General features: G+C 38.1%; 1 protein-coding gene across 32 annotated transcripts in view; it reads right to left on the minus strand.

Moving 5' to 3' along the window:
- mical3a (microtubule associated monooxygenase, calponin and LIM domain containing 3a) overlaps positions 1-20,649 on the minus strand; it is a 116,308-nt gene that overhangs the window by 43,280 nt on the left and 52,379 nt on the right. For all 32 annotated transcript variants that reach the window (XM_053499817.1, XM_053499816.1, XM_053499849.1 and 29 more), the window contains 12 exons: positions 11,350-11,715; positions 10,149-10,356; positions 9,943-10,059; positions 9,684-9,785; positions 9,080-9,235; positions 6,942-7,042; positions 6,058-6,315; positions 5,817-5,932; positions 4,331-4,457; positions 4,149-4,242; positions 3,516-3,663; positions 47-243 (listed from right to left, as the gene is read on the minus strand). In XM_053499817.1, the coding sequence (XP_053355792.1) occupies positions 47-243; positions 3,516-3,663; positions 4,149-4,242; positions 4,331-4,457; positions 5,817-5,932; positions 6,058-6,315; positions 6,942-7,042; positions 9,080-9,235; positions 9,684-9,785; positions 9,943-10,059; positions 10,149-10,356; positions 11,350-11,625 (1,900 nt within the window). In that variant the 5' untranslated portion in view covers positions 11,626-11,715. The remainder of the gene's footprint in view (positions 1-46; positions 244-3,515; positions 3,664-4,148; positions 4,243-4,330; positions 4,458-5,816; positions 5,933-6,057; positions 6,316-6,941; positions 7,043-9,079; positions 9,236-9,683; positions 9,786-9,942; positions 10,060-10,148; positions 10,357-11,349; positions 11,716-20,649) is intronic.

The following is a 20,649-nucleotide window of genomic DNA, read 5'->3' on the forward strand; positions in this document are numbered from 1 at the left end:
TGTACTATGTATTATGGTAAATTCATATCAGCACACCACTACTCACCACCAGGGGGCACAGTGTCCTTGAACATCTCGTAGAACTGACTGAGGTACATGACCATCGAGAGCTTGTCAGGCTCCACTACGACAGACATCTCCTTCCCAGTCATAATTGGCGAAATCCCAAATTCTCTCTCAGCCACATCAAAAGCCAACTGGTTATTCTTCTCCACGTCCTTCTCGTCCAGCGAGTCAAAATCACTACAGATTTTAAAACACGCAAACAAACACAAGGTCAATATTTGATCTAGAACATGTTTACAGCTAAATTTGTCAGACACTATTAGGAAAATAAATAATAACAAAAAGAAATATATTTTAGGTACTAAAGAGAGCGGAGAACACTTCCTAACCTATGAACTATTCGCTTAATACACCTCCTATAATGCTGTTGGGGCTAATAAACTAATAAAAATTACAATCCTTGGTATTTAGTCTAATGGACAATCAGGGAAATGCTAATGTGTGGTCTTAGAGGTAATGGTCAATCAGATGAGAGAGTGAAAGGTTGATCTGTACATAAGCAAGCTATTAGAAGCCACTCTACTTTAACAAATGAACAAAATAAGATGGCCCGAAAGAAAAATTCCCAAAGAGACATTCCCAAATCCCAAATGTAATTTAGTTTGTGAGTCAGTGCTTTCAAAACATACATCATATTTAACGGGGTTTTACAATATGCCAGGCAGATCAAATACAAGCTGACCCTATCTTCTTTGCCTGTAAATAATGAAATTTAGGAATGTGGATATACAGTAAATTAGTTTAAACATGGTACGACAAACACATCATACACAATAAAAATGGCATTAGCTAAACAGGACACAAGGAAATGAAGCATAAAAGCTAGCTAATGGCTGAGACTATCGAGTCAGGTAACTAGCATGTAGCTGCTCAGATAAACTATAAAAGCACAGTAACTGTGGAGACAAATCATATTTGTTAAGAATATCAATATTACCCTCAGATATGTAAAAATAATAATAATTATTATTATTAATTCTGACTAAAATTACAATGTTAATACGCTCACAATGTTTGCTAACTGCTTCTCCACAGATGCTAGCATACTGACAAATACAAACATTGTCACAAATCTCAAATTACAAGCCAACAGGGAAAAAAAAGTTGTAACACAAAATGAATTCATTTTATATAAAATGCTAAGAACTTTCTTTTAAACACTGTGACATCATCCTTCAATACACTTAATTTCATATGCTAATTCCACATATCAGTCACACACAATACAGTTGCAATGCTTTTTTCTAATGATTAAACCATGCTTCTGTATCATACTCATGTACTGTATATTCTATACTACAAAACATGTCTGTTCTCCACAATGTTGTCTTTATTTGTTTCTTGGAAGCCAAGCTGATTATATCCATTGTTAAGAAATTGTAAAGAATCGAAATATTATGAAATGAGTAAAGATTTAGTGAACTATAAGGCAAATATTCAAACAGAGTTCTGTTCAAATACAACAATATCTAATATTAGAAATATCTAATATTTATTGCTGGACTTTTATTAAAAATCTCTATTAATGATTGACTAAATTTGCTTAGTTAAAATAAATTAAATATCATTGTACTTACACTTTACATTACCATGGTTAGCTAATTTCCTATTGACGAATTCCCCCAGTAGTAGGAAATTTAAACATGTAAAGATACATCTAGGGTTGCAAATTGTGAGCTAATAAAAGCCCTGTACTTTAGATACTTAAAGGTTAGTACTTATGGTCCTTTTTTTATGCACACAAGTAAATGGAGGACCTCTACTTATACTTGAGTAATATTTACTCTACTTTCTTTCAAGTCCAATGATTTATATACAAGTAAAGATTTGTGTACTTTGCCCACCTCCACTTGAACTCAAACTCTGGTTGTTGGCTCCCTTAACTTGGCAAATATTTATCTAATATTTAAAAGGCTTCAAAACAAACCCTACATGTTAATTAAATATTTAATCATACAAATTCTCAATGGCAATTAATTTAATAATCATTAACATCCATAATGGAGACCATGACCCTATTGCAGTACTTCATTTGATCCTAAAACCTCCAAATACAAATATAAACACATTATGTGACATTCATACAGTTCTAACTGTATACATGTCACTGTATATGTTGTGCATTCCATATTACACTCACCTAAAGGATTATTAGGAACACCATACTAATACGGTGTTTGACCCCCCTTTCACCTTCAGAGCTGCCTTAATTCTACGTGGCATTGATTCAACAAGGTGCTGAAAGCATTCTTTAAAAATGTTGGCCCATATTGATAGGATAGCATCTTGCAGTTGATGGAGATTTGTGGGATGCACATCCAGGGCACGAAGCTCCCGTTCCACCACATCCCAAAGATGCTCTATTGGTTTGAGATCTGGTGACTGTGGGGGCCATTTTAGTACAATGAACTCATTGTCATGTTCAAGAAACTAATTTGAAATAATTCAAGCTTTGTGACATGATGCATTATCCTGCTGAAAGTACAGTAGCCATCAGAGGATGGGTACATGGTGGTCATAAAGGGATGGACATGGTCAGAAACAATGCTCAGGTAGCCCGTGGCATTAAACGATGCCCAATTGGCACTAAGGGGCCTAAAGTGTGCCAAGAAAACATCCCCCACACCATTACACCACCACCACCAGCCTGCACAGTGGTAACAAGACATGATGAATCCATGTTCTTACTCTGTTAACGCCAAATTCTGACTCTACCATTTGAATGTCTCAACAGAAATCGAGACTCATCAGACCAGGCAACATTTTTCCACTCTTCAACTGTCCAATTTTGGTGAGCTCGTGCAAATTGTAGCCTCTTTTTCCTATTTGTAGTGGAGATGAGAGGTACCCGGTGGGGTCTTCTGCTGTAGTAGCCCATCCGCCTCAAGGGTGTGCGTGTTGTGGCTTCACTAATGCTTTGCTGCAAACCTCGGTTGTAACGAGTGGTTATTTCAGTCAAAGTTGCTCTTCTATCAGCTTGAATCAGTCGGCCCATTCTCCTCTGACCTCTAGCATCAACAAGGCATTTTTGCCCACAGGACTGCCGTTTTACACCATTCTTTGTAAACCCTAGAAATGTTTGTGCGTGAAAATCCCAGTAACTGAGCAGATTGTGAAATACTCAGACTCGCTCGTCTGGCACCAACAACCTTGCCATGCTCAAAATTGCTTTAATCACCTTTCTTTCCCATTCTGACATTCAGTTTGGAGTTCAGGAAATTGTCTTGACCAGGACCACACTCCTTAATGCATTGAAGCAACTGCCATCTGATTGGATGATTAGATAATTGCATTGATGAGAAATTAAACAGGTGTTCCTAATAATCCTTTAGGTGAGTGTATATGCGCTATACACTACAATAGATAATATAACACAGAACAGGTCCTCTCCTGACAATGATCTTTCTCTCCCAGAAAGAAAGGTTTGTTTAAAAGGACAGAGCACTCACATGAGGTCTGGCCTGTAGCGATAAATAAGGGCACATAAAGCCAAGCCACTCTTCCATGACATGGTGAGATCAGACACGCTGACCCCTCTGTAGCCATCCGTCTGCCTCTGACACCAGTTTAGCAGCTTGCTGGAGCGGGCTACCGACTCTGGTAAAATAAACAGAGGGCATCCTAATTAGCCATTGTTCTGGGACAAGCTTTTATCATCAAAAAGATCACTGTTAGTCATTTAATATTGTCAGTATCCATAGGGAGGGAAAAAAATCGAATCGAATCCTAGAGGCGGGAGGTTTTGAATCATGATTAAGAATGAAATTTTGTAAAATATATTCTGTTAGACGGAGCTGTATTAAAATCTAAATGAACATTGCAAAACATTCATTACTGATGGTTTTAGACATTTTATTATTAATAAAGTTACTAACACAACAGCATGACCTTTTAAGGATAAACCCTTATGAGACATAGCATCATGCATGTAGGCTTTAGTCATGCCTACAGTTACCTTGGAACTGTTTCTCAAGCAGAAATTCTAGAATAAATATAATACGGTATTAATTGAGAAATCAGAGCTAAAACTGTCTGATTAAAACCTAAATACACACAACAATATTAATATAAAAATGGCTCACCATTCCTCATGAGTTTGGGAGTGGATGAGTTAACCACGTTCTCCATGTCGATGCGGATTTCCCTGGTCTCCCCGGTGTCTATGAGATGCCGTACCTTTACATGATGGAGAACACAATATGAGATTTCATTCTCATTTTCAACAGTGAGGCATGCTTTTCTTGCTGAGTGCGAGCCGTCTCACCTGATTGGGCCGGAGCAGGTGCAGACTGATGTTGGGATAGCGCGTTGTAGGATCCAACGTGTACTGACTGTAGTTTTTACTAACGTTCTCTGGAGTGGTTTGTGGCAGCAGACGATATATACTCTCTCTAATAAAATTCAATAGCACAGGACACTGGGTGAGTACCATTAAGTACAGGCGATTAGTGACTCAGGATTTTACCCTGGAAATGCAATGAAAACAATCTAAAGTATCTGGAGCAGATAGGGCACGTAAGCATGGGGGAAAATGATTAGTGCAGTATATTTTACAGGCATGAATGTAAAGCATTGCAAAGTTCATAGATTGGATTAGGTCTGTTAAATGTATTGTAAGTTAAGAACACTTCAAATAAAACATATTTAATATAACACATAGAACCAAAAGAAAAGTAACACAAACTGCACAAGAAACCAATCCACTTATTACTTAAATAAAATAGAACTTAAATAACATTTAAGGCAATGAACTCTTGCCCATTATCATGATGTCCAATATTTAAACAAAAATTAAAATAAAATATTAAATATACTTTTGTTAAATAAAAAATTCAAATGTAATATGAAGCATGATGATGCTTCAAAAGAGGAATGTGATCATCTTCAACAGTAGTGAGTGAAAAGAAAACTAGCAGATTACCTTTAAGACCAATTTAAATAAAATAAAGTTTATGAATATATAATTGGACTACGGTATGAGCTCTAGCGCACATAATTTGGCCTGGTTTTTAATCAGAGTGGGAAAGTTCTCAGCACTGCATTGAAGTATTTCGTTATCATGATCTGGCAACCCTGTCCTACAAAAAGTGCAGGAGAGGGGGGGAAAAATACAAATAATTAGTGCGTGCAAAGAAAATGTTTAAATGAGTAAAAATATCATTTTTGTGCATGCAAAAAGAAAAAAAAGAAGTGTTTTTTTTTACTCAGGAATAGGCCTGAATAGAATGCAATATGTGGTAACATTTTATTTTGCACTATAAATGGTTAAACTTCGCAACAAATCCACAGTTTACATGCGGACAAAGAGAGATCCATATGGTTCAGGGATTAACTACGATCAGTTACACCATCCAGAAAGAAATGCAAAACTGTGTGACCCATTCCACCCCTTCCCAAAACAAAAAACTAATATAAAATAACAAAGCACAGATGTGATCTGATGATGTGAGTAGCTATATGGATATGGTATAACATGAATTCTGGGTTAAGGACCACCATTCCAACGTCGCTTCCTGAGAAGAAATACCAAGTAGATTTTCCCTGGCAGTGTTTGGAAATACCAAGTTACATGCCTTCGTTGATGTAGCATTACTTCCTATTAATGGCAATTTTTCACAGGTATGAAGAATTATACAACTGGAATCTTTGGTATTAATGGAAAAAAAAACAAAAAACATCCATGCTCCCGATGCTAAAAATTCTGGTAAATTGTGCAACACAAGTCAAAAGCTGCAAAATGAATTTCTTACCTTTCTGCCAACACCTCGAGAGCAGACGCTCCCTGCGCCCAGCTTTTCACCATCCATGCCGAGTCCATGGCTGCCAAGAAGCCTCGTGCAATGCCAGTTCCCATTGGCCAGAACGGCTGCACAAACCACAGATTTTTCTTATCCGTTGTAACATTATGATACAGTGCAGTAACACATAAGACTATAAAATATATGTTTTGAAAAATGTCCTATTATTTAAAGTAATGTCCTTTTCTCTCACCTCTAAAAGGCTGTCTCCAACCAGAGCTACGAGCAGCTGGTGGCCATTGCGTTGGCGCACCAGCGCCGCATTTTCCGAGGCATACATGCACGTGAAGTCAAACATGGCCACATCAGGTTGCCCGTAATGGTTGATGGCAAAGTCCAGCTTGGGCAGCTGGTGATTGGTGGAGAAGTCAGCTGCCTCTCTGGCATAGGACAGCAAAGCAGCTTGGTCCACATTAGATCTGGATAGGAGCATCTCCGTGTCTACATAATCCTATAATATTGATAGGAAAACATAATATTAAGTGTGGTTCTGAAATGAAAGCCCAGAACGGTTTCTACTAGGTTTCAATGCAAGCTAGAAAGCTATAAAACATTTATGTGGCCAGTGTACTTGCTGAAATAAATGAGCCCATGGTGTGTTAAGATTTGTTTGCAGTATTTAAGTGAACATATAATTTAGCAGTGAGAGGCTTTCTGAGGAGCTATGCAGGGTGAACTATTCCTCTCTGATTCATGCTGCTATAACTGGCTTTGGTCTGCTGACGACAGCATCAGCCTCATTGCTTCCAGGCCATTTCCACTTCTTAGAACAGACAGGGTTTTTCTTCTAGACATGAACCTATGAAGCACCTCTTATTGTATTCCTGAACCTTCACAACCCTGTGCACATGCTCCTATGAAATTAAATTACTGTTGAAAAAAAAAATAAATAAAAAAATCACCTAAACACACCTGGTCATTCCACATTAAACACAATCATTCATTCTACACCAGATGTAAAAATAGCAGACTAAGTAAAAAAAAAAAAAAAGGACAGGGTTACTAAACAGAAACTAGAAAAGGAGACAATATGGAGCAGACAGATTGTGCGTCGGGTAAACCCGCATGAGCACTCACGTGCAGAATGACGCCCTTCTCCAGCAGACTCTGCTTCTTGGCAGTCATCACAAAGTAGTGCGTGTCATCCTTATAGTAGACAATGTTTTCCAGATCAATCCCTGGAGATGCAAATTATCCAAAGGTGAGAAATAAATAAGAGTGAGAGAGAGACAGAGTGAGACATGTAGTGCTGATAAGCATGTAAGTGTTTAAAAAAAAATAGAAGAGAAGATCATTAGTTTCCCTTTGCAGACATAATGATAGGCCATTAGAAAAACCAAACCAGTCTCACACACACATTGTAGAATAGACTGAAACCAACAGTAGCGATTACACGACTGGCTAAACAAAAGCAAAGGCTCTTTAGCCACCGCCAGCTCAGCACAAAGCTGTCAGTGCCAGGGCAGGGGCAGACAGACAGGCAACTGTTAACCACACTGATGAACAACCTCGGTGGATAAATTCATCTTAGATTCCCTTCAGATTAAATGGTCCTGTCAGGCCTGTATGCTTTCTGTTCAGCTAAAAAAAAATTGCATTAGGGTTTTAATTAAACAAACAATAATTGTGTAAGAATCATTGATTTGTATTATGTATTATACAAATCCATGTTTTAGTGCTTGTCTGTGTATATAAACAAAAAACATGCAGTGAATAAAATAAAAAAAAAACACTCATCTTTTTGTTCTTTTTCCATTTTTGTATTGGCTCATTAGATTTCTCCCTATTTTTACCTCATATACAAATATCAGCTCTGTTGTTCTCTGGTTCTGCAGTAGCTCATTTACATAAACACTGAAATGGTGTGTTTGATGGAGTATGAATGATGTTTCAGCTAAAGCATCAACAGAGACACTTTGGGAAACTCTGACACCTACATTAACCTTTTAAAGAATTGATAAAATCACAATTTTTTGATTAAGTGATTAACTCTTTAAGTCTTTAGGTAACACGGTGAAATTTCTTTTTAAACAAATAAAGCCGATCCTAATCCTAAACACATTTAACTAGGAATTAATACACGACAAGTAAAGGAGGCACTTTACCTGTTTATCTGGGAAAACCCCAAAATTGTCACTACAGCTAAAAATCTGGTTTTGAACAAATTTGTTTATCTAAAAACTAAACTGCAAATGCAAAACTGTAAAACAAAAATTCACCCATCAGTTCTTCATATTTTGCTACCAAAAAGTCAGACTTTCTTTCTTTTTTTTTTTTTTTTTAAATGCCATCTTTAGGCACTTTAAAACTTTAGGCACAGTAAAACATTGGTTCCCAATTCGTTCATTTAATCAACATCATTTGATGCAAGACTTTTGCACAGCACTATATATCTCAACGAAATAAAATTTAAATGTTCATACTTACTTTTTTCTTGAATTAAATCTTATCTTTATAGGGCTAACAATGAATGTTGCCACAAAGCAGCTTTACAGAAATAAGGATAGACATTTCTATTCATCATTAACGAGCAAGCCGGAGGGACAGTGGCTCTGAGGAAGAAACCTTGATGGGAACCAGATATAAAAAGGGATCCTATCCTCTCCTGGAAATATTGCAAATATTTCAAAATTATGAATCATTAGGCATCATCAACATACTGTTCCATGGAGTCAAACAGTGCTGTGTTCCTGCACATATTATGCAAAGTAGGGAAGGGGGCAGTTTGATAAATGTTTATTAAAACATTTTTTAATAAATCTTAAAAATCTTAAACCTCACTAGGCATGATTAAGTCTGAAAGTGAGTGTCATGCTTTGCTCAAGTTGGACAGCAAAACAAAAATAAGTCTTAGCAATTCAGTATTCAATCCAGCTGTGAAGTATTCTGCTACATCCACACTATAGTTGTAATAGAATTTGTAAATGAACTTTCCTCCATTTCACTTGTGTGATTCTTAAATGATTTAACTTCACTTGGAGTTGAGATGCATGTAAAGTTCAGGAAAAGCCGCAGTTTTTTTAGAACTATAAACTGCATCATAGAAAACGCTAAAACATTTCACCACTAAAAGATGTTCCCAGAACTGCCACATGCTGTATGTGAAAAGAACTTTGGGTTTAAGGGGGAAAAGCTGAGTCAGAGCTGTCTTCTCTTTAATCATTACGCCAAATCTCAAAGTGCTGACAATGCAAAAGCATCAAACGTGCCCATACCAGTAGCTTCCCTTAGATCCTGAAAGAACTTCTGGTTGAAGATGAAGGCCACCCCGCTGATCTCTTCCACTTTGGCCTCGGCTGTAGTGTTGCGGTTAATAAAGTTGGCCGTGATGGCGATAGCCAGCTTGCCCCTGAACTCTTTCCTTCTAAAACCTGGGGAGGAGTAAAAAAAAAAATAATTAAAAGAGTAAGCAGTAGCTGCACTGTTAGATTCAGGCTCAGGAGGAGTTCTACAAAGCCTCTTTAGTTCCATATTGCTTATTTTCTAGAAGACTGAACATCAGAAAAAAATTTAGATAAAGTTTTTTTCCCCTTGTTAACTGTCCTCAGATAGGAAAGTACCCTGAGCAGAATCTTTGAGCCAGAGCCAAGAGCCACTGTGGCATTTATTCATGATTGTGATAACTCTCAAAAGGCAAAACTGCGAGAAAAGCCTCAAGTCTGCTAAAAGATTTTTTTGTGTTAATTTAGCAGCGTAATTACTAGATTACTTATTTAGCAGATTAGCAGCTTAGCAGAAGCAGAAGCTCAGCTAATGGGACCCTGAGCTGTTTTAAGACCCAAATGAGAAAGGAGGCTTATAGACAATTGTTTGCGTTACCTGACAATGTGTTTCTTCTCCCATCTGCTCCGATGATAACATCAAACTCCAGCTCACTAACAGGATGCGTCTTAGGATGGATTTCAGCTCTCCAGCCTATTCCTGAAGATGACACATTAAACAGTTTGGAAAATTGTGGAACAGTGTAAAGATTCCATTGAGATCATACAGCATATTGCAGAGGCATTTTAATAAAATGATAAAGGACCTGTGGAATCTTCATCAGGCTTGAAATAAAACATTAAAAGAGCCATCTTACTCTCATTTTCCTGGTCTTCTGGTGGTTCGATGAGACCTTTGAACTCCACATTGACATGGATCTCGATACCCAAGATCAGAGCCATTTTCAGCAGCATCAATTGCAGCTGACGAATACCTGCGGAGAGCAACACCCAAGTACATCATCATAAACCCGATACACCAATTTCTCCAAAATTCGTTTCTTCGCCCTACAGATGTACTCACTGATATGGTCTATGGAGCCTGCACAGAATTTTCCATGGAACTTTTTTGCACCGAGGCCCCGCAGATCCTGGATGGTGAAAGGCCACAGGTGGAGAACGTTGTTGCGTGAGAAAGCATCTCTTTTCTCGACTATGACCACCTTGGCCCCAAGAAAGCAAAGTTCTATTGCCGTGCGCAGGCCACATGGTCCTGCTCCGATGATTAGACACTGAGAAGTACACAAGAGGAACATGAGCTTTGGGTGTCTGGAGATGAACTCCACATTTGCACTAGCAAGTAACAAATCAGTGGTTTTTATCTTTTAATTTGTCTATTGCTGGTGTGTAGCAATTGGTTAAATTGGATCTTGCAATCCCTGCATAATGTAATTTCATAGTTTCAAGTTTCATTCCAGGTCACGGGAGGCCTGGAGCCCATCCCGGAGGCCCTAGACGGGGTACACCCTGGACAGCTCAGTGGTCAAGGCATTGGACTACGGTTCGGAAGATCCCAGGGTCAAACCCAACAACCACCAAGTTGCCACTGTTGGGCCCTTGAGCAAGGCCCTTAACCCTTAACTGCTCAGATGTATAATGAGATAAAAATTGAAGTCGCTCTGGATAATACAATGCCTAAATGTAAATGTAATCTCCACGCATATAGACCCGAAGGCAGGACTTGAACCCTCAACGCACCCGGGAGCATGGTGTTCCATTTCTTAAAACGTACTCCAATGTGCAGCCAAGCTCAATGCTGAGCTGGGATATAAGCTCCTTATAGCTTTTAATGATGGATGAAGAATTTAGTGTCTACAGCAGTGTCTGAGAAGATATTTCTTCCATGTTCTGCCAAACTTCTGCCTCAGTAGCATCCAAAAACCAGGCTGGATTGGAGTGGGATTAGGTAGTGCAATCCTGTGGCTTCTGAAGTGCCTCTTCACAAACAATTAAACTCAGTACGCTACCAAGCAATACATTTATTTTTACCCGTTTTCAGCATGGGAAGAGACGGAAGGACGGAAAGACATGATAAGTGATACGAAAATTTTAACTGTGCATTATGCAAAAGCAAAAAAAATAGCTTTTCCCAGAACAGTCATGTGCAGTAAATTCTAGAACTGGCTTCTTCTACTGTAGTATAAGACTAACAAAAGTATATTTAGCTTGCTTTCCTTCTAAATCACTGCAAGTAACGCCTCAGTCTTAAGAACTTCATATCATACCTTAGAGTTCGCACAAGCTCTGCCTTTCTTGTACTCCTTGTGGCTGGCACGTTTGTCTATCTTGGCCCAGAGTGCTTTCGCCTTCCAGTAGTTGAGCTTGGACTTCAGCTTGTGGTAAAAGACTCGATACTCACTGGGCTTGAGCTCAAGGAAGTCACACAGCTCCTGAAAGGCTTTAAGTGTCCCCTTACAGGTGGTGGCCTGAACGAAGCAGTCAAAGAGAACATGTGACCGATTGACCCCCTCTCTCGCAGCACCAACACCTCCATCTCCCATGGTCCCTCACCCCACACAGGGGACTTGGGGACTTCTCCAGATCTGCTGAGTCGAAGTCTGGCTCAGCTCGCCACCTCAAACATCTTCATCCTGAAAAAGGAAGTGAGAAAACAAGGTCTATTCTTATCTACCAGGCACTTGATAGGGGAAGAACTTGTCAAGAAGTAATACTTTAGTAGTACCATATACGATTTTGATAAAAATAAATAAATAAATACATAAATAAAGACAGCGCTATGACGCACAAAGTGAGCGTTATGAAGACACTGCTATTTACTTGGAAAATTTTTAGGAGTCTTCACACTGACATGGGACATTCCGGAAAAGAATGTGCAATAAAAAACACTGTCCAATTCAAGTGCGCTGGACAATAACAGGAAATTCAGAGTTCAAGATATTTCCATTGTAATTGACCGTTTTATTTTCCTTTTTTTGGAACTTCAAAGGAGAAAAGGAATTTCATGGTCGATGTACAGAGGCTACTTCTCTTTGCTTCTCCGTTCTATCTAGTCTTTTTTATTTTGCAATAAATTGTGTTATTATAAAAATGATTTATAACCTTATAAGTTATATTAATATTTATATCAGCAAAGATTTAGAGTTCTACTGAAACAATGTATCTGCTTTTTCGTGTATCATCAGGCTTGATGCAAAATCAGACATATTTTGTTGGACAATCTGTCTGAGGTTTTACAATGTCAGACAATGTTGTACATGGGAATGCCACAACATTTGAGATCGAAAGTATAAAATACGATTCCCTGTTATCCAGCAGGGAAATAAGCCTAATCATGGTCAAAAACCATGAGTCCCTGTTGGTGATTGTCACTTGTGTAGTGTCTATTTTATCTCAGGGAACACAATCATGAAATAAATGGTCAGTAAAATCAACACAATAAAAATCCCATATACACGATAGGCTTGTGTTACCTTTTGCTAATTTAGAGCACATGTGGGAGTTAATGGGCCCAGGCTCTCTTCATAATTTCATTAGTGTTATTAAGCTTTTCATAGTATTCAGCATTTGTCGCAGCAACCTCAGACACTTGTCAGACAGAACAGATACCAGAATGACAGGAAAACTAAATAACTAGAAAAATATGCTGGTATGCTTCTTAAACAATGGTTTTATTTTACTAAATAATAGTTTAATAATAAAGAGCAAACTTTATATATGAGAGAAATGGGTGGAAAAATTCAGTTACGTATGGCAATATAGCCACATTGACTTCAAAAATATTTTTTTCATTAATAATATAAAATATAATAAAAACTATATATATATATATATATATATATATATATATATATTGTTTGTTTGTTTTGAATCAGGGTATTTATAAAACTTGCAGAATACAACTATTCCAGAACAGCATGTCTTAAAATAACACCTCATTGTTGTTGTTACTTAATTACCTAATGCAATACATGTTATTTCATGATTTGAAAAAATCCGGTATTATTCTCGAATACAGAAAATAAATCTAAACTTTTGACTGGTACTGTAGGTATCGTGATAGCATCATGACAGCTGCTACACTACATCACCATATCATATCATCTGTCAGTGCACTCTCCTCAAAATTGCTATAAACAACAGCTGGAGTTTGACAAACAAAAATAAAATAATCCAATGACTAGTTAAAGTAGTATCTGTGGCTGACATGACTGCCAGACAAAATGGCCAATGCTTATGGATGTTTTATAGGCTTTTTTTAGGAGCCTGTTAAATTAAACCATTAAGTCCAACAATTTAATAGAGCAAAATTGTCAATGCTGTCCTGGTGGTTAGAGAAGACTATTCTCTTCCTTAACCCAAAGATAAAGTAACCAATTCTAGGGCACTTTAAGATTATGTATGAAGAAGAGGGTTCTGTATTTCGTTGCCTGGGACTGGTCACCAGCATCAGCAGGGTTATCAGCATACCAGTACCAGCATCATGGGATCAGCTGTTTCGGCGGTGGGACAACTTACATTTTTTATGATAACCATAGAGCTGGGCGATATGGCTGAAAACTGTATCACAATATCAATGTTTCATATTGGTCGATATCGATAATTATTGATATTTTTATGACCCATATAATATAATATAATATAATATATCTCCTAACATTTAAGGTGCAAAATGAAAGAAATTGTAAGAAATGCTTAATAAAGTGTAATAAAATAGTGCAAAGTGCATTTTCTGCTTTTGAATAGGAATCCAGCAGACCAGCATGAGACAACGACATGGCGCAACCATACTGGATACTGTTACATGATTGACGTTAGTGTATCACTCCCTACGTTGCTAGGTTACCAGAGAGCGAGTGCCTTTGTTAATGCAACTGTCACGGGCACCGGAAGCGGACCAGAAGACTAGCAGTTGGCCCTTGTAGAGTGGACGGTAGAGAACAGGCAGGATAACCACGCGAGTCATTGTAAGAACTTTCTCACTCCGAGAGCAAGAGTTTACACAATTATACCCGCTGTTGCGGGAGAGAGGTTGATTTTACGGCAGCTGTTTACGGGAGTGTAGTCCAGTGCGGGCAATGGTTTGTGGGTAATGCAGTCCAATGCGCGTGAACGTGGGAGATGTGAGATGAGCTGGAATATAGAGCCTGAACCCGTTTTCTTTTAGTAGTTTTTGGTTTGATTTAAGTACGGAATCCATCCGGAAGTTTGTAATATCATCTCACAACGCAGAAAATAAAAGAATGGCCATTCATAGACTCGTTTGTCTTTCTCATCACTGCATGGGCATGAATTAACAGGCTGTTGCGCTGCCGCGAGAAACGACAAAATAAAGCGGAGAAGCTAACACCGCGTTCTAGCAACACACACTCAATCAGGAATTGGACCCAAAATCACATAAGATCCGGCGAAGCGTCGAAAACAGCATGGGCAGACTCAATGACTGAGCGATATGAAGCGCCATCTTGTCTCCTTTTATACTTCCTGAATCGCGACTGTACTACTTCAGGGTCCTAGTGCCGGTCGCGGAGCGAGTGAGCATGACAGCAACCAAACTAGCTTCGCGACCTCTGTTTTTTTCCGACAAAGAATAAAAATTATCAAACGTTTTATCGAACACATTTTTTATTGATATCGATCACGTGTCTATGGCGATACATATGGTTATCATTTTATTGCCCAGCCCTAGATAACCGTGAAAATAACTTAAAATGCTCCATCATTTTTAATCATACACATAAGTGTAATACATTATTTGAATCTGTAAAGGGTCTTTATTTGTTTATTTATTTGTCACAAAATAAATAAAAAATTTTACTTTTGTAAAATAAAGAAAATAAACAGGGTGCGCTTTCTGCCGTCTCAGTCTCCTGAAAATCTTTTTAAAACGCGTCACTAAAATAAACTGTGACTACTGCAAACACACATATCCATAGAGAGAGAGAGAGAGAGAGAGAGAGAGAGAGAGAGAGCACTTTTTTTCTACTTGTAAATGAAGCAAGCTTAATCAAAAATAAATATTCTCAGTTTATGTAATCCGTATTAAACAGTCAGGGTAATCTACATACACCTATACATACTCCCCAAACACACACACACACACAGTAGATCCGATAAGTTGCCTGCGCGTGTGGAAGATGTCATGCGCTGTACAGGTTTTTGAAGCTCCACAGAATGTTCTGGACAGTGGGAGGAGCTTAGATTTACCTCAGAACAACACTAAGACTCCAACAGGGAAGAGCTGCCATGGGTAAGTTATTAAATCTTATAAAATCCTTATCCTGATAATATAAAACTAATATTATTTTATTTTTCCTCATTTTCCTACAAGCTTTTTGCAAGTGTATGTAAAGGATTGTCATTTTACTGTCAGGTTAATGTCACTTACATGGTTGGGTTAGCATTTAGATAACACTGCTAAATCATGCTAACATGTAGCATATTATGTAGCTTAGCACAAACAGGTTAGCTCACGGTGGCTAGGCTAATTCCTTACAGTATGTAGATTACAGATGGTTGTCAGTATCAGCTGTGGTGTAAATGTTTATAATATATTTCACAACATTTTAGATAGCTTTATGTTATGGTAGCTATTTGGTTCAGTTTTTGGTTAGCTTATGACACTGCTATCTCTATGTTTTTTAACACAAACATTTCAGCTCCCGGTGCCTAAAACACTGCCTTATGTAGCTTACAGATGTTTGATATTAAGGTGCAAATGTAAATCGTTATGCAAAAAGTATAAAATGTTGTATAACATTTTGAAAAGCTTGTGTTGTCTTTATCCCTGGTCAATAGTTATTGATAATATACAGTAATTTTTTTGTTATCATGCTTATGTTTCTTTTCCCTTTTTTATAAACAGTTGTGACCATGAAAATGATCAGCCACCTGTTTTATAGAGACCAAATGCAAGATACAGACGGTCCATCGCTATGTCATGAAAAACACAGACTCTGCGATTCCTGCCTGCATGGGAACCGAGACCATGACTGAAGTCAGGATTCAGGATGAAACTTTTGTATATTTTTAAGCGGCCACACGATAAAGGCTTCACCTGTGACTTCACACAACCAGCACATGGACTGACCTCAGATGCCAGGAATGTTGGTACTGCTGGTTACAGGGTCTGTGTGCATTGCAAATCAGTTTATGTTAGGCAGAAAAAAACACCATGGAAATGTCAGGTATGCGATGTGCACTCGTGTCTTGAGTTATAAAAGAACTGCTTTTCGAGAGAGGCACAAAGATGTATGACTGTGTATAGGGTGTAAAAGTGGGCATTTACAAACTTAACACCCTTTTTTATAGTGCACTGTTTTACCCTGAATGTCTGTTTGCAAAGCCATATTTACAGTATGCCATAAATGTGCCTTCTGTGTACAAGATCATCTTTGTCCCTCTTCCCTCAATCCTGGATATTTACTTTGCACTAGGTGAAAGAAGTGACATTTATATGTTTTTAAGTAGGAAAAATACACAAATGTCAGGACATGTCAGAACTGCTTTAGGACTTAAACCTGCAGACCCCTAAACAATGAATGAGGGCCAAGATTACTCATTTACACTACTGTGATGTGAAAGTAACTGTGTGAATGTGTCCCTGAGAGGGGTAGTGAACAGCCTACCATCAAATGTATGTAGGCTGGGATGCATGGGCTGCACATGTTGTGCTTTGGTGCTGGTATGCTGGTGACCAGCATCATAGTGCTGTGATGCTGGTCACCCTGCTTATGCTAGTGCTGGTGGAAAAAAAAAAAAACGGCATAGACCAGCATAGCTGGTCACCAGCTTGACCAGCAATGATACCAGCATATGTTGTGTTCTGGTGCTGGTGTGCTGGGGACCAGCATCAGTAAGGTGTCCAGCATTATAGCACCTTGATGGTGCTAATATTAATTAAGGTCACACTGCTAATGCAGGTGAAAAAAAAAAAACACCATAGACCAGCATAGCTCATGACCAGCAATTATACTAGCATATGCTGTGTTTTGGTGCTAGCCAGCATACCAGCAAAATGTATGCTGATTACCAGCATACCAGCACCAAAACACAACATATGTTGGTATAATTGCTGGTCAAGCTGGTCACCAGCTATGCTCGTCTATGCTGTTTTTTTTTTAGCAAGGAACAACACTCGTAATACATGAGAAGTGTGCAGAAAAACAAGAAATACTACAGACTACAGACTCATTGAAATATAGTATTAAGTTTATATATAAAGCGGGTAAGTGCCAAGGACAGTCATCCCATAACCTATAATTACCAACCTACAAGATACATAATCAGACACCCATACACCAATACACCCACAGACTCTTACACACATATGTGTACACACACATATACACATGAAATCAAGGTGTGGTTTTCCAAGGAAATCTCCACCCCATGGAAAAAGTGGCACAGAGCAGAATAAAGAAGTAAGCAGGTTGAGGTTTTTAGAGAGAGAGAGAGAAAGACGATCTAAGAGAGTTCCAGCGCTGCTCGGCTGTACAAACACACTCGTTCTGTTACCTGACCCCAGCTCTCTGGAAGTGCAGTACAAGCAAAGCCTCCACCCAAAGTTTTGCCCTTGCTTTGTGTACATCAAAATAGGAATCTCAAAAAGATGTGTGCTTCGGTTTAATAAAAGTTTATAAATTATATAACAATTTTTGTGACAAAACTGTTTTCAAAGTTTGTAGAAGCAGTTAAAAGGTTAAAGCTAAAGATAAGCTGGTTAAAGGTTAAAATAAGCTTGAAATAAATCAGTGATATTATTTAAGGTTGAAGCCCATGTATATATGTCTGCCTGCAACAAAGATGAACCCCTTCATTATTTTTTTTATTTGTAATATTACAAAATTCAGTTTGGTTTGACACATTATATGGTCTGGCATTTCATCTTAATGGGAAAGAGAATATACAAAAAAGTAAAGTTTTACACCTTGTACAGCTAAGCAGTATTTCTTTTATCGTCTGTAACTGTTCATCACATCATTTTGATTTCATTTATGGTGCAAGTTAAACTTCAGGCAGATATCAAAGTACTGCAAAAGTTTTATTAGACTCAGTCCAGCCAGTTGGGCGTCATGCTGTGACCAAATCTGGCTGAAGAGACATACAGACAGACAGAAAATTTTCCGAGACCGGTTTTGGTTCCTCCAATGTATGAAACGTAAAGATATCACCCTAAGAGCAAATTCTCACCAACCAGAGAACAGACGAAAACCTTTTTATCTATAAGATATCAGCCGTAAAGTGGCAGATGCCAACTTTAATTAAATGTTTTCTTTAATTCTGTTAATACTTTCTCCACTGTGTGTTCATATATTGTCCACTTAAAACCATACCACCATTTGTGTATTGGGGCTGCACGATTCTTGCTAAAATATGAATCACGATTTATTTTCATAGGCGTAAAACGTGTGTAATGAGTGGGTTTGAGATTAATTTGCCTTCAGAGTTTGAAGAAAAGGCAGATGGCTGGCTTCATAACATGCACGTTTGATAATGTAAAGCCATACACGTGCCTTTTAGTTGCACCATTTAGAAGCTTGTGCAGTTATGATCAACTGCTGCCTCTCCCTTATAAAGGTAATCGCTTAAAAATCGCTTTTCGAATCGATGCAGTAATACATGAATCAGCACACAAAAGAAACGCAATTCATAACTGAATTGATATATGGAAAGAGAGAGAGAGAGCGAGAGATACAGTACCAAAATCTCACAGCATGCAAAAGAGGCCATGCGCCAAGCGGGTGTCTGTACGAACGTAGCGCATTGTGGCGGCTGAGTCCTCACCACCTACAGTAAGAGGCGGGAAGTAAACAAATTCCACGCTGCATGTGCCAACGTAGAACACGAAGAAATCCCTGGATTCAACAACATATGTTTTTTATAATGTATGAATTTAGTACAGTGATCCGGCGCCACTGGCATCCAGTAGGCTATGGGTAAAGTGTGACTATTTTAATCCTTGCTGCATCTTATGGAACATTTACTGTTTCTCCTCCCACTACCTCAACTCATCACCTCATTACCACAGAGTATTGTAACGTCACTTTGTCGCTCTTGTTTGCACATTCACTTTATGTTGTCTCTTTTGTATAAAAACAGCAGACAGTTCACAGCTAGCTGGCTAATTAGGTCTTTAAGTTATCTAGTTCATTTATGGGTAATTAATGTTGTTAATTTATGTTGCATGTACAGTAGAACCTTGGTCCTGGAGGAACATTGTTTCGGTTCACTGTGTCCTAACTGTATATGGTTGAAGTGAAAATAAAGCCTACTTGACTTGACGCAGTGTCAGTGGTTGCTGATATCCAAATATATTTTTGATAAATTTAACAACTTTTTTTTTTTTTTTTTTAAACAAAAAGGGCACCAAGGCACCATACTGTAAGAAAAGGGCACGGCAAATTATTGCCTGCGTGGTTTCTGAAATTTATAGTGCATCATGACAACTGGTTAAGGCACAACAGCAAAATGCAATGATCCTTTTATTTCAATTTAAATCAATTCAATTTTATTTATATAGCGCTTTTAACAATTGTCATTGTTGCAAAGAATTATTTAAGTTCGTATGGAATGTAAGTGTGTATGAATTAAAATGGTCAGATTGTCCCTGATGAGCAAGCTGAGGGCGACAGTGGCGAGGAAAAACTTTCTGAGATGGCAATAGGAAGAAACCTTGAGAGGAACCAGACTTAACAGGGAACCCATCCTCATTTGGGTGAAACAAAAAGCAGGAATTGATCTGCATTTATACTGTGTGTTAGGTGACAGACAGTTCAGTATAACAGTTGATGTTAATTGATGTTAATATGAAGTTCAGGTAGTTATTGGAGACTCAGGTAGACTTGTAGGAAATTCCAGTCACAATCAAGACTTTTGATTTTTAAGACTTTTGAATCTGGTTTCCTCCCGATCGATCTTCTTGCCACTCACCTCTGTCTTGCTCATTAGGAGCAAATCTAAATCGGTATCTGGATTTCTTTAAAGGTGCATGCAACATTTCCTAAAAGAGCTATATAATAATGTATAGAATAATGAATTTGCTCCAAATGCAAAATATTACATAATCTCAGGATGTTCCTTTCACAGAAGTGCTTCTACAGTACTGATACTTAAAGGTCAGGACAACAACAAGAAACTGATTTATGTCACTGCTTCATTAAAATATATAACAAATCTAAATTCGAAACAGCAACAGACTAAAACACAGGCTACTAGGTTTAAAGCAGATACAAGCATGTTGTGCAAAAATCATTTTTTCCAGCAGGGGTTTAGCAAGCTAGTACATTTTTCTGACCACTGGAGGTCCGTTTTATTATTATTCAAAGCTAATAATAGGTCTCCATAAAAAATGTTAGAAACGGTAAGTGGACAGGAGCCCGACACCATGAAAGTGGCTCCGTCTTTCTCTATATGTGGTCCACTAGACTACATCTTCAGCATTTTCTGCATGAAAAACCTATAATTTCTTTGTGAAAGACAGGAGACTGCATATTTGCTAGTGACACCCCTGTTAACTCGCCCACCTGCGCTAAGGCTAAAGAAAATGCTGTGGGTTGGCATTCTTA

Source organism: Clarias gariepinus, chromosome 7 (assembly GCF_024256425.1).
Source record: "Clarias gariepinus isolate MV-2021 ecotype Netherlands chromosome 7, CGAR_prim_01v2, whole genome shotgun sequence".
NCBI lineage: Eukaryota > Metazoa > Chordata > Actinopteri > Siluriformes > Clariidae > Clarias > Clarias gariepinus.